This window comes from Drosophila biarmipes, chromosome 2R (genome assembly GCF_025231255.1).
Source record: "Drosophila biarmipes strain raj3 chromosome 2R, RU_DBia_V1.1, whole genome shotgun sequence".
In the NCBI taxonomy this organism is placed as follows: domain Eukaryota; kingdom Metazoa; phylum Arthropoda; class Insecta; order Diptera; family Drosophilidae; genus Drosophila; species Drosophila biarmipes.
In genome coordinates, this window is record NC_066615.1 from 8,917,221 (window position 1) to 8,931,233 (window position 14,013).

Consider the following 14,013-nt stretch of genomic DNA (forward strand, 5'->3'; position numbering starts at 1 on the left):
TCGGAAAATAAGTTAGAGGAAGCGTTTTTGACCCTATAAAATAAGTAAACAACCCAACGCACCCAAATCGTTGAAGATTTTGTAAAATTCTAAATGCCAATTTTTATTTATTATAAAAACCCATCTACTTAGAAAAAATGTTAAAATCGGATCGTCCATAATACATGCGTGAGCAAATAAAAAGCATAGGATGAGTAGCATGCTGCAAATTGGGTGGAGAGCTATTCTGTTTTTTGGAGATTTTTCCTTAACCTAGCTGGACTTTCTATTTTGAACTTTTTAAAGCGCAATTAAAGTCCTACAGATCCCTAAAACAACATGCGCGCCCACAGTGATCAATTGTCCGGCTTAAAATATTTTTTTACAATTGGTATTTTAACGTGAGTAATCTTTAATTATCATTTCCTTATCTCTGTTTTGAACTTTTTGAACTAAATATGGTTGAGTAGACAGTTCATCCGCATACAAATCTTTCATTCAGTCTTTCCAAAAACATGACAGTTGTCACATCGGGAATTTTGGTTCTGAGCTGCCTACTTATTGGCACCAAAGAAGGATCGGGCCACTTATTTGAACCCATTTGTGGTTATTCAAGGTCTGTGTTCGGGTACGAGGGATCACAGGTTTCGGGAGTTCAAAGTGCGCACATATTATCGCATCCATGGATGGTTATGATTATTGGTTCTGAAACTTGTGGAGGCTCCCTTATCAACTCTCGTATGTATATTTATTTTCTGATTAAATAAGCTTAGTGCTAAGTGTCCATTTTTCCCAGAATTTGTTCTGACATCAGCGGATTGCTTGTCCGATGGACACATGTAAGTGCAGGAATTATACCTTTCCATAGATAGTGCAATATCTTTATGTAGGAAGGTGCGCTTGGGAGAATTTGAGACTACGAATTCCAGGGATGATTGCAGTTCGGGCTCCTGCATTCCAACGGCCTATGAAATTGATGTCGATAAGAAAATTAGGCACCGTGACTTTGATGGTTCCAAGAATGATATAGGCCTGCTTCGATTGGCCAAAACTGTGCAATACTCAGGTAATGTAAAGAGTTGGCAGCAAGTAACCTTCTAAAGTACAAATCTACTACTTAGAATACGTCATGCCGATTTGTCTTCTCGTTAATGAGCAAGTGGAGTACATTAGATTGTTTAAGGCAACCAGCTGGGGTCACACTGAACATGGTCGCCTAGGCAGTTCTCTACAAGTAGCCACCATAGAAAATATCAACCGTCGAGATTGCAACTGGTCACTGAATTCCACGCATGCTGTATCCCAGATATGTGCTAGAGGTCTACACCGTGTGGAATGTGCGGGGAATCCCGGAGGCCCGTTGAGCGCAGAACGATACTATGAGGGAGTTTTACGGGTCTTTCAGTTCGGTGTTATCAGAAATGCTCCTAGTCCATGTACAGGCCTAAGAGTTCACACAAATGTTACGCACTTTACAACCTGGATATCGCAAGTTGTTAACACTTTTAAATATTAAAGCCGTTTGTACCAATGCTTAACAAATAAAAAAGACTACATTGCCCGACTCTGAACTGAGGATTTTGTTTTATTTAAATACTTCGAAAAATCAAACTCTAAAATGAATAAAAAAATATAATTAAAAATACATAATTTTAAAAAATAATCTTGTCAAAAATTTTAGAACATTAAAGAAAGGTGTTAATATTTTGGAAAGTTTACTAGATTCGTTGAAAAGTATGTAACAGGCAAAAGGAAGGGATTCCGACTTCAAAAGTGCATATATGCTTGATCAGGATCACTAGCTTAGTCGATCTAGCCATGTCCGTCTGTCCGTCCGTTCGTATGAACGGAAACTGTTCTAGCTCTTAGAACAGTCAGACTTGGCATGCAGATTCCTGGGCTTCCTGCGCAGTGCAAGCTTGTTTCAGAAGGTTGCCACGCCCACTCTAACGCCCACAAATAAACAAAAAAATTAATTTTGTCTGACAGCCACATTAGCATATATTGAAATAGCGGGTACGTAGCGCTATACAATTTCGCGTTGCTGCTTGAATATCTCCATTTCCCTTTTGCTCCCTTAAGCTTAGTAACAAGTATCTGATAGTCGAGGCACTCGACTATAGCTTTCATCCTTAATTATTTATTAATTTAATGTAGGGTACGTTATAAATTATCAACTACTTTAAATGAATATAAAAAACTATTTTAATGTTGCTTGCCAAAATTATCTTTCCTTAATTTGCCACCTTACATATTGGCACTAACGATTTTTATTTAGTAAAAAGCTTTATTTTACACAAAACGTAATGTCAAATTATCATTAGGTTTTACTGGTTATTGCCAAAAATTGAAATTTTAAATATAAATATTTTAAAATATTTAAAAACGTCACGTGCTCCTTTTTTTGGTGCTCTACATATTAACGTATTAAGGTCGATAAATGGTTATTCGAAGGTTTTTTTGGCAGTTTGACAGGAAAAGTTTAGCTTCCCTATTTTAATTGTCCTTCAAATGGGCACTATATTAACTTTTACCTTTCACTATTAGAAATGATTTTCAACAATATCTAAATTATTTAGCCACTTGTATAATTTAGAGATCCCCTATCTTAAGAAATTTGTTCGTTATAACATTTTGTTTCCAGTTCATGGATATGCATTCGATGGGATTGGATGACTCGCTGCCTTTATTCTCACGGCCCAATTAATAGGGAAGACTTCTAAGCACCAGACCAGGCAGCGAAAACTTTTCGCCGAAGAGCCGACTTTCATTGTCGAATCGCCTGGCATCAGCACTAAATATTGTTAATTTTTGTACTCATCAGCACAAGGTGAACAGGGAACGGGCTCGTTTTCAGTGGAAGTAGAGTCAGAAGCACAGAAGCGAAGCACAAGAGCACGAGAATCCCCTTTTGGAAAAGAGTTTGGGGTCGTCGAACTGGCTGCATTTAAATGGTGTTAAGTACACTGCAATTAGGTGGAAATCGCTAGGGTTTTCACTAATTGGGGTTTGTGGAAAATATGCAATTATTTGGAGCGATGAGTCAATAAATAAGAACAATGTATACCACTCTGAAGTGAAAGCTCTTAACAAAATAAATCATTTATTTGTGAGTTTCAAATTATTTTCTATATATTGTTGGTCTCCTAACAGTCTTTCTTATAAATAGGGGCGTGGGAACAAATCCGGCGAGTCATCCAACCCCATCGGCTCGAGTTCATTGTGATCGGGTTCAGATTTAAGGAAGTGCCAATAAATCGGCCACACGTCATCGAGATAAGGTGACTGGAATTGTGAGGCGAAGCAAAACAAAACAAGCGCTCTCTAGAAATCATTGGCCAAAACTCTCAGTTATGGCCGTGTTTATAAACACAATTCAGTCTGATTTTTCGCATGTGTCAGACAACTCTTTCGCAGAGTGCAACGAACGGCACTCGAGTTGTGAATTGTGAGTTTTGGGCTATTCGTATTTGTTTTGTTTACGCGCATTCGCGGCTCTTGGCCGTCTTATCAGTCGTTTGCCAAAATATATAAATACGACTTGTAGTCACTTCGCGCGTGGTCGTTGTCGACGGGAGACAAATACGCCTACGATTCCCTCTGAGAAAGAGTTAAAATGGATCCAACAGATCCAGACAAAATCGCTTTATCTTTGGCCAGACTTTCACTAAGTTTAGTCTCAATAAATATGTTGCTTTCATAAGTTTAAACAAGGGGAAGTTATTTGGAGGGTTGCCCCACTTTTATCTTAACCAGGGTTTATATTTAACTTGCAAAACTGAGTAGCCATAAAGAACAAATGTTAAAGTATAGACTAAAATAGAACAAATAAATCACTGAGATGTTTACCCTTCGTTTTATTGACCAGTAGTGCTGCAATAAATGTTCCGATAAGATAGGTTGGTTCATAAATCGATCTTGCCTCATTTTAATGGCAGATGTCATCACAGTTCGCAGCAGATAGACCCTGATCGAAGTCGGATCTTGGGTAACACCTCATCACCCCATAATGCAATCCCCCAAGAACAACAAGGGTGCAGTTGAGGGCGTTTTGAAATTCATCGCATGTGTCTTTTGTGTGCGCATAAGGAAGCACTTTTTTGCACAATCTCGATGTAGTCATCGATATCGGCGATATTTCCGATTCGTTGCAATAACTTGACTGATAAGAAAACAGGAGAGAGGCTGTCCTGTCATCGACATCGGAATACCCTCTTATCGTGCAACTGCGCACAGGGCGTATGATTAATAAAATCCGAATAAACAAAAGGTAGATACACAGCGAAAAAGGGGGGGCAGCAAGGGGGAAAAGAGAGGCGCACCTTCGGAAAGTAAACGACAACTTGACCTAAATTGAAGACTCGAAAAACCCAGGAGGCGAGAGTAAAAAGCCAGCAGAAGAGAGCCCAGGTGACAGAGACAGCTCTGCAGCAAATCGCTGCATTTAAATAAACAAAACTACGAGGCGTGCTAATTTTTATGAATTTCATAACACGATTTTAACTTTAATAAGACGCGCTGCGTATTACGTGAAAGCTCTCTGATGCGTTGCGTTTTCCACTGCGAAGTCACGCATGCGCGCCAAAAATCCACAAAATCCAACTCAACAACTGCACTTCTGTGTTTCTAAGGCGCAGAGAGCGGAGTCTAAACACAAATCGGAGTGGGCTAGGCCCCAAAATCGGGGGTCGGGGGTCGGGGGTCGGGGGTTACGAAGTGGACTGCCGGCTTGTGCGGGCGTGGTGTTGTTGCTTCTTATGTTTTCCTAAAGCTCTGGCTGCCTCTTCTCCCAAAAAGCAGACAGCAATCGAAAATGAAAGCGAGAGCCGAGGAAACGAAAAACAAGCGCTGGCTGCGCAGTCGACTGTGTATCTGTGTTTTCTTGCCATTGTGTGGGTGCTTTTTGGGTCTCCCTTTGTGTGACGTCACGCGACCGAGCGAATAACTGTGCATTGGGTTTATTGATGAAATACCCGACGAAATATGCAATTCTAATGGAAGGTTCGGATTTAAATACAAGTGGTTACTGCGCAGGAACAAAGAAAAACCCTCTTGGAATAAACTTATTAAATATTTAAGGGTGTTATGCACAATACCTACAAAATAACTCATCAAATTTATATTTCAAATACAAGCATTTATATTAAAAAGGTAATTAAAATAGTTGGAAACTTATTAAAAATGTATTTCCTGAAAATCAGTTCTCACAAATTAAGCATTTAAAAGCGGGAAAATACCCCTTAAGAAGTCCCAAATTTATTTAAAATGCTGGAATAATTATTTAAAACCAGTAAGAAACTTGTTTAAGTTTTTAATAATAGTACGAACAAAAAATACTATTTTATCGGAGCACCAGTTAAAATAAAGTATCTGAAGACTAGGAATCGTAAACATCTTTTAAGCTAAAACGATTTCCGTTTTTAGTAACTTGGGTGTTATCTCCCAAAATCTCTCACTGATATGTGAGTATGTGCCCCAAACTCACAGCCAAAGCCCCAAAATGCATATTATTCACGTTTAGTGGCCTGGCACTCGGACTCTGCCTGCGGCAGTAAAAACAAGAACTTGCCAAGTGAACTGCCTTGCGACGAGAGTAAAAGTGATTGGGAAAAACTTTTGCTTTTTTACCTGATCTTGGCTCTCGCTCTCATCCACAGGTAGTTGTGGTCTGCCTTTGCTTTTGCTCTGCTCGTGCTGTGCTCATGCTTGGCCGTTGCTGTTGCTGCTGCCATTGCTTTTGTTGTAAAGACGGCGCAGTAACGGCGACGTCGGCGTTTTGGCGTTTTGGGGCTTTAATGGGGAGCGGTATGTGTGTGTATCTTGGAGTGTGCGCGTGTGCCTGTGAGTTACATGCGCTGCCCGCTCATTTTCTTTTTTCTTCGGCTGCGTCGCTGCGCCAAAGACTTTTTCACTTGGCCGCGCGTTCGCGTTTTGTCACAGTTACAATTCACCATTTGTCGGCGACGGACGCGCGCTCTCCGCTTGAACTGAACGCCGAAAATCCAAGAAAAGCTCGCTCAGCTAACGGTTCTTCAGGAGCGTTTCTAACACCGACACAGCCGCAGATACAGATACCAAGCCAGCAGCAGTCGTCGGCCCGTCTCGTATAAAACTGTTGCATCACTGCTGCGGCACTTCAGTCGTTCGAACGCGTGCGGCCGGAGAAGTGCAGTTACAAATAAAAAATAAAAAATATACAACAAATTTGATAACAACAAACAAGGCTTAAAAGTATAAATGAAGCGAAAATGCTCGGCTGCAGTGAACCTTTAGGCAGCCTAAAATGAAGCTTGAAACATAACCAGAGATACTCTAAACAAACATTTCCAAAGACCCGCTTACCTCAGTGCAATGCTTTAGGCATTACAAAAAATCTAACAATTTTAAACTCTAATCTGAACTCTGTAAAAAACATCCAAAATTAACGCGCTACAAGGCATCAAGATTTTACCCTCCTTCGCGCAACTGAAAATGCTGAACATGGAGTCGCCGCAGATGTACGCCGATGCCGTTCAGACATTGGCCCAGCTGGACCTCAAGAAGGAGCCGCCGCTGCAGCAGGCCACCATTGGCCAGATCACCCTCACGGCCATGTCCACGGCACAGCAGCAGCAGCAGCAACAGCAGCAACAGCAGCAACAGCAACAGCAGCAGCAGCAGCAACCTCAGCAACAGACAACGGATGCCAACAACAACACTTCCCAGGACGCAGCACTCCTTGTGAAGCAGCACGCCATGCACCAAATGCAACAGGTGGCTGCGCTCGGCAGCAACAACAACCTGCTGCAGAAGCAAATGCTGCAGCAGTACACCACCCAAACGGACCTGGACGAGCTGACCACCCAGGAGATCACCCTGGATCTGCAGCACCTGATCGACGACCAGTTCAGGGACACGGAAACGCTGGGCATCTTCAGCGACATGGTGACCAGTCCGGGCGGTCTCTCGGCCACCTTGCCGTCGAGTGGCATGGTCTCGGCGGCAGCCAAGGTCCTGCAGCAGCAGACCCTGCGGAACCAGCATGGCTACGGCGGCCGAGGAGGAGGCGGTGGCGCAGGTGGGGGCGCGGGAAATGCTCTGGCCTACATGCCACAGCCCGTTCATGCCACCTACAACAATTCCAGCGACGAGAACAGCTCCGTGGGCTCCGATTCCAGCACGATCAAGGAGGAGCCAATCGACCCGGAGTACAGGCGGCACCTCCAGGAGGCGGCCAACCAGCAGGCCGCCTTCATGGGCAACGGCGCAGGACTCTACAATGGCTACGGGGCGGGGGCAAATGGATTGAGTGGCGGGAACCCCCTCAACGGGGGCAACACCACGCCGAGCAGCAACGGGAGCAACGGGAGCACGGGCAGCAGCAACGGCAGCCAGTTCACCAACCTGACGACGGCCAATGTCCTGGCCCACCACAACCTGCCTCACCTGGCGGCCGCCGCCGGGGCGCACAATCTGCTCAAGCAGCACAGCAAGCTGCACGCGCAGCAGCAGCACCAGCAGCACCAGCAGCACCGCAAGCACAGCAACAAGCACGTGGACAAGGGGACGGACGAGTACCGCCGGCGGCGGGAGCGGAACAACATCGCGGTGCGGAAGAGCCGGGAGAAGGCCAAGGTGCGGTCGCGCGAGGTGGAGGAGCGGGTGAAGAGCCTGCTCAAGGAGAAGGACGCCCTCATCCGGCAGCTCAGCGAGATGACCAACGAGCTGCAGCTCCACAAGCAGATCTACATGCAGCTGATGAACCACGCCAATCCCGAGGTGAGCCGCGTCTGCCGCAGCTTCCTCAACACCAACGAGCACTCGCTGTAGCAGATACAAAGATAGTGTGTGCGTGTGTAAGACTGCCTGGGTGTGTGTGCGTGTGCTTTCCAGTCCGTAAGTGTGTGCGTGTGAGACTCTGTTAAATCAAAGATACAAAATGCTGTGTGGGTAGCTCGTAAGATCCAACTTCCCTCTGCTGATCATTTTCCTGGCGCGGTAAACGGTGAAGCGGTCCTACAGACGCTGCGTCGCTTACGACCATCTATTTTTGCCAAAACCTCTGGCATTCCTTGTACATTTTATTATAAAGCAAAACACCCTCCCCCATTTCTTGTTATCACTGTAAAGCATATTTTTGTACTTAATTCTTAACGACTGTAACATATATTTCGCACATTTTTATACATAATCTTATACATTATATCTTATCATAAAGTTAAGCCAAAGAAAAATGTTAAAAATAATATTGTAAAAAAAAATAACACGCAGGAAAGAGAAAAAATACAACAAATGAAACCTATTTATACATCTAATTCAAATTTGTACATTTCTTGAACGGTGTGCGGCTTTGCTCTTTGCTTCATGCCACGCCCACTCCTACGCCCCAGCCCCCCGCTTGAAACAGAAACATTAGCAAATCTCTAGCATTAAGCCCGGAACATCAAGTAACCGCTTTACCTGCACGAATCCCCTCGAGGAAGAGAATAGACCCTGCCCGTAATTAACCATTTTCTGGCGAATTCGACGAGTTCGCTTCTGAGAGCGTAGAAGATATGAATGCTATTAATTTGTAAGGCCAACGCAATGTTCTCATTTTAATTTATATATTCGTAAATTAAATATACACAAACAACAAAGAAAACTGTAAAGCAAATCTAAATAAATTAAATAAAATTTACTGTATACAAAGAAACCTGAGGTGTTCTTACTTGCAGTGTATATCTATCACTATTTCCTTTCAGGCGATGATACCGAATTTACATGATACTTTTTTATATATTATATGTGTTATATTAAAATAATAAAGTCAGTACTTTATTTATTAAAAAATCAATTCGCATTTCTCTAATTTTTTGCTAAATATATTTATGTTTAGTTCAATAATTTGAAAAAAATATATTCCATTTAAATTTATATATATTAGTGTACTTTGACGATAATTCAGCATTTAATTTTTTGTTAAATAAATAAGTTTTTATTCAAATCTCTTGCGGTAGTTATCCTTAATACATTGAATTACACTTAAGCTTCCGCGAACTAGAAGCCATTGAAAAATATTAATTTCTACAACCCAGCCCCGAAAACTGCAATTACCCCACGACACAATATGATGTGCAAAGCGCTGCCAAAAAATGTCTAATTAAATGTCGGCCATATTTAGGCGACAAAGGCGATCGGTTGGGCGAAAGACTAGAAAGAGACGCATCGCATGGGCCCCAAAGGTACAAAGAGACGGGGGAGGGCAGGGTCTTTCTTTTGGGCCGCGTCTTCTGTCTTCCGATGGGACAAATAAGACAAGGCGATGCATTTTGGGCTGCCAGGCGCGACAGATGGGACACCAGGGCACCAGGGGCCCAGGGGCCCAGGGGGAATGTAGTGGACGCCAGACAATCGCAAGGCGGCCGTGTTGACACAATTTGACAGTAAGACAAACCCGAAACGAAAAGCAAATTTATAAACGACAAAGCGAAAAAGAATTAATGCAACTCGAGAAACCGACAAATTAACGCGCCAGAGAAAGCCCAAACAAAAAGCCTAAAGCCCGTCGACAGGGAAAAAGGCAGAAAAACGCATGCCGACCTGGGGCAGATAATCACTTACAGACATTTGGGCCCGAGCTAAGCCCTTTCGGTTAAAACTTTCTTTCCATCTGTATCCGTATCTTGGTCAACTGCTGCTGCGTGCGCCCAATTTGTCTAGCTGCATTGTTGAGTACTTTGATTGATGAAACCTAATTGCGCATGCACTCTACCGGAAAAAGTGAAATTGCCCCGAACTTGTGGGTGTCGCTTGGTAGCCACAAACCACAAGCCGACTGCCTCCACTTAAGCTCGACTTTGATAAGGGTTCTAAGCAGCTTACGGTGAAAGTTAGGACCTGCCCAGGCCCCCATCGATGCATCTCGGTTTTGGCAGGCGGTCAAAAATTGCCGCACAATTACTGCCAAACTAAGCGCCGCGGCCACGAGGCGTATGAGTTATGAGCGGCGGCAGCAAAAAGTGATAAATTTGCGAATGCAACAAGCAGATGGGGCAGCAAACACACTTTTTTCTGCCTTACCTGTGCGACGCGCTGATAAATGCTAATTGCCGCCATGAAAGAACTGCGACGGGACTTAAATTACGGAGAATGTCTTGGGGAAGCCAAGGGACTCGGAATTTATGAACCCAGGGTAAATCTTGATTGAAATTGTATTCTGTTTTTTTTACAAACGATGTCAATTGTTATTAAATCACAGTGATGTTTTAGGGTGGCTGAGAATATGAAGGCACTACTAGGAGAATAAAGTGAGTGGATTTATTTCGACTTAATTTGTTTTAATTTGGGGAATATTAAAAAAACATGGGAAAACTGTAATATAGATGACAGAACAACATTTCATACGAATAAATATGTTTTGTATTTAAAAATAACTCATAGATCTTATTATTATAATATAATGATTTGTATATTATTAACCCCCAGAATCCTTGAATTGCCTAAGATATATATTTTTGTTTAATTGTTAAAGAATTTTACAAGTATTGCTATGATTCAGTTACTGAAGTGGACTTTTTAATCCATTATACTTTTACTATTTTGCTCTAGTCGCACACTTATCAAAGATACGACAGTCGGTTAGATGAGCGGTTTTGGGCTATTTAAAAGGGACAGTAAAAAAGATGAAAGATTGGACCCCTTCGATCAGCGTCACTTTCGGTTTCTTCGTCCCGTCGCAGCTCCAGCTCCAGATCCCGATCCATCTCGATTCAGTTGTCATCCAATCCATCTTTCACACTCCAGTTCCACTTTGTCCGCTCCGCATTGTTGTGCCTCCATCATCTCGACTCCTCATCTCCGACTTGGCTGCGGCGACTATGAAAACCATAACGGAAAAAAGTGGGTTACTTCATTTTTATTTTCATGCCCCAAGAAAGAGGGAGGGAGAGCGAGAGAGCGACCAACTCTACATCTATCCATCTATCTTTTTTTCTTTTTAGCACAGATTGAGTAATAGTTAGTTGTTTGGCTTATATCTTAGAGCCGGGCTTCGTTCCCTCTCTTTTGTGTTGGTATTCGCCTGGCAACGACGATCGTGTGGCCAACACAGCGGTTTCACTTTCTATGCCGACTTCGGCGGAGACTGACTTTTGCTATCTAATAGAGCCGCCGCAACAACAATGGGGCATCTGGGTGCACTTAAAAAAGAGAATGAGTTTCGGAAGGACTAGAATCACAAAAGATGTTTTGGTTACTAAGAAATCTAATTTCTTTATTAAATAAAATTTTTTTTAGATCAGTAATTTTTAAAAAGTAGTTGCCAACACAAGATATTGTGACTTAAGTCTATTTTCTGGCCTAAAGCAAAGCATTAGTGTATGGATACACTTACAAATACAAAATATTATTAAATTGTCTACACAATTTAGTCATTTCTCTCAGTGTAGCAACAACAATCAACAGCAGCAGCGCGCTCACCTCTTTTTCTTCGCGCTTTGTTGTTTTCTTTCCACAATACATTGACTATTTTCTTTTCGACGCGCCGTACACCATAGACCGACCGTGCACCATACGCCATGTTGGCCGCGGAGTCTAAGACCCAGACTCGAACCCAAGCCCAAAGCAAAACCCAGACCCAGCTCTGGCTGAGATTCAGCCTCACTCTCGGCTTGTATCTGCATTGGTATCTGTATCTGTATCCGAGTGTAGGGGTTATGTAATGGGCCTGCTGCTGTTGTTGCTGCTTTAAAGATGCCTTTTCTTTTGTTAGGCTGCCGGCTCTGCCTGATGACCAAGTTAAGATATTATGTTCGCTATGTTGCGCTTATTAACGTGGCCCACAAAAATTGTTCAACGTTTTGTTTTGCTTAAACGAATTTTCCGTTATAAATCAAGCGAACCACGCAAAATAGAGACATTTTGTGTGTGCAGACGGCCAGATGGTAGATCATCAAATAAAGTGCCCAGCCAAAGTGACCCACAGACGAAAATGATATCCTATCCCTTCCCCCCCTTTTCGATATTTTCCTTACGCAACTCGTCGGTTGGAAATGCTATCCATCCATCTACCTTCTCTCGGCCCAATCAGTCGGCACTGCCATTTGAAACAATTACACGGCCCAGGCGGACATTAAAAAGAAATAATTTTAAGCATAGTAAAAGTATCTCTGGGGAAAAGTGGCCCACCCTTAGGCTGAATATAAAAGCGGTTTATGGGGCTAGTTGGTATTTACACATAAGAAAAGGGCAAAGAAAGTGCACGGAGAAGGGCTAAGCGTTAGGTTTGCGGAAAATGCAAAACAATCCAATATCAATTTCTTTTGTGTAATTTCATTTATAAAGGGAATAAAATAGAGTGATAGCCCTAGTGAACCTCTTTCGGGAACTCCTGCTGAAAGATGGAGTGTTGGTTGTTGAGAACTATTAAAGGTGTTGAGAAGCGGATCAAAATATTTCTAAAAAATTCGCAGGAACTTAATGTTCAATTAAGGATAACTATTATGTAATATAACAAATAAAATGCTCACAATACCAGACGTTAGAAATTAAACCAAAAAGTACGCCAGGTGCCAGAATAAAAGAGGTACATGGAATTAATAGAACACTCCCTCAATAAAGGCCACCCAAATAAAAGGGCGAAATCGAAAGCCAGAGGAAGAGAGCGAGACAAAACAAAACTAAATCTAAACCACTCACCCAAAGACCCATTGGCCTACTTTTCTTGCAGGGCCCAGCAACAACAATAAAAATATAAAAAATGCTAGAAAATAATCTCAACGCCAACACACGCACACAGGGCTAATCAAGGCGTATCTGAGTGTTGGTGCGTCAAAATTTACAAGGGGCGCCCTTTTCGAAAAAAGCAGTCGAAAAATCCGAAGTCTTCCAAGAAAGCTGCGCGCGCTTCTATTTTCAGCTGCGCGTTGGCGTCGCCGTCTTTATCAACCTCGCGAGGGGGAAGGTGGGTGGCGCGGAAGCGGTACGAGGGGCAGCGGCACGGGGCAGGGGCGGTTACTTATCTTAGGGCAAGACCCGCGTCCGCTGAGCGAGGGAGACGGCTGCCGGCGCAAAGGGCCAGACACTTGTTGCAAGCAGAACGTCCGACCGAAAAACGGAGCAGCAACGAAAATTGACCCAATTTCTGTACATTTTTTCCTTTACTGCACACAGATACAAACAACACAATACAAACAAACCTAAATATGCGCCCTGAAGTCGTAAAGAATTATGTGCACTTAGAAAATCAAGTGTTGAATTTATTCGTGATGTCTTTCTGCACATACTTTTCATTTAATAAATATAAAATTTATAAAGTAAAATTTGTTTTTTAGGATATTGGTTGTCGTTGCTTTTAGCTAAATTAAAGTTATTTTACTATACAATAAATACTTAGATATATTGATTTTCTCCGAAAATATGTTAAGCTCTTAAATGTTTTTAATACAAACATTACAATTAGCATCACTAATGTGTCAGGGTCCTTAACTTTATTAAATGTTATTTTTGGCAATGGTAATTCCTATTTCAATACTATTTATTCCAACATAAATTCAAGGCATAATTCTCAGAATATAAGCTAATTAATTAACTTCCCTTTTTTCTGCCTGTGTATTCTCCGCTAAATGCGTGTGTATAATACTCCCTTAAAATTGAAATTGTTGTTAATTGTTGTTGGTGGTGCTGTTTGTTGTTTGCTTGGCGGCATTGTTGAGTTGTTTGCAGGGGGGAGGTGAAGTGGGTGGGGTGGGCTGTTGGGGGGAGGGCCTGCAGCAGCCCAACACCAGAATTCACTTTCAATTTTTCGGTTTCGGTTTTTTTTTTGGGCGCATTGAAAGAAATGTTCTATGCTGCAGGAACAACAACAGCCAATGCAACAAAAATTGTCTTGACTTTGGGAAAAGTGGGTCAGCAGCTGTAAAATAGACTCCACCAGACTGGTGGGCCCCCTCCCCCCAGAACCACCCCCTTCCATCTAATCAAATCGAAAAAGAGAGAGAAATGTTTGTGCATTTGTGCCAGTGGAATGTGTCTGGATGTGTGTATCTGCGATCTCTGACTCTGTTTAGACGGTGT

At 42.6% G+C, this 14,013-nt stretch overlaps 2 protein-coding genes across 2 annotated transcripts; both read left to right on the forward strand.

The window, feature by feature from the left end:
- The first annotated feature begins 494 nt into the window (after positions 1–494).
- Positions 495–1,528, forward strand: LOC127010968 (melanization protease 1-like). The gene is made up of 4 exons (XM_050887263.1): positions 495–717; positions 776–818; positions 870–1,045; positions 1,101–1,528. Exons 1-4 carry the CDS (start codon positions 495–497, stop codon positions 1,493–1,495), a joined length of 837 nt encoding a protein of 278 aa, XP_050743220.1. The 3' UTR covers positions 1,496–1,528.
- Positions 1,529–5,905: 4,377 nt separating this feature from the next.
- On the forward strand, positions 5,906–8,653 carry LOC108026934 (CCAAT/enhancer-binding protein). Its single transcript, XM_017098147.3, has one exon. The coding sequence runs from the start codon at positions 6,451–6,453 to the stop codon at positions 7,786–7,788; it is 1,338 nt and encodes a 445-aa protein (XP_016953636.1). The 5' UTR covers positions 5,906–6,450; the 3' UTR covers positions 7,789–8,653.
- The last annotated feature ends 5,360 nt before the right edge of the window (positions 8,654–14,013 follow it).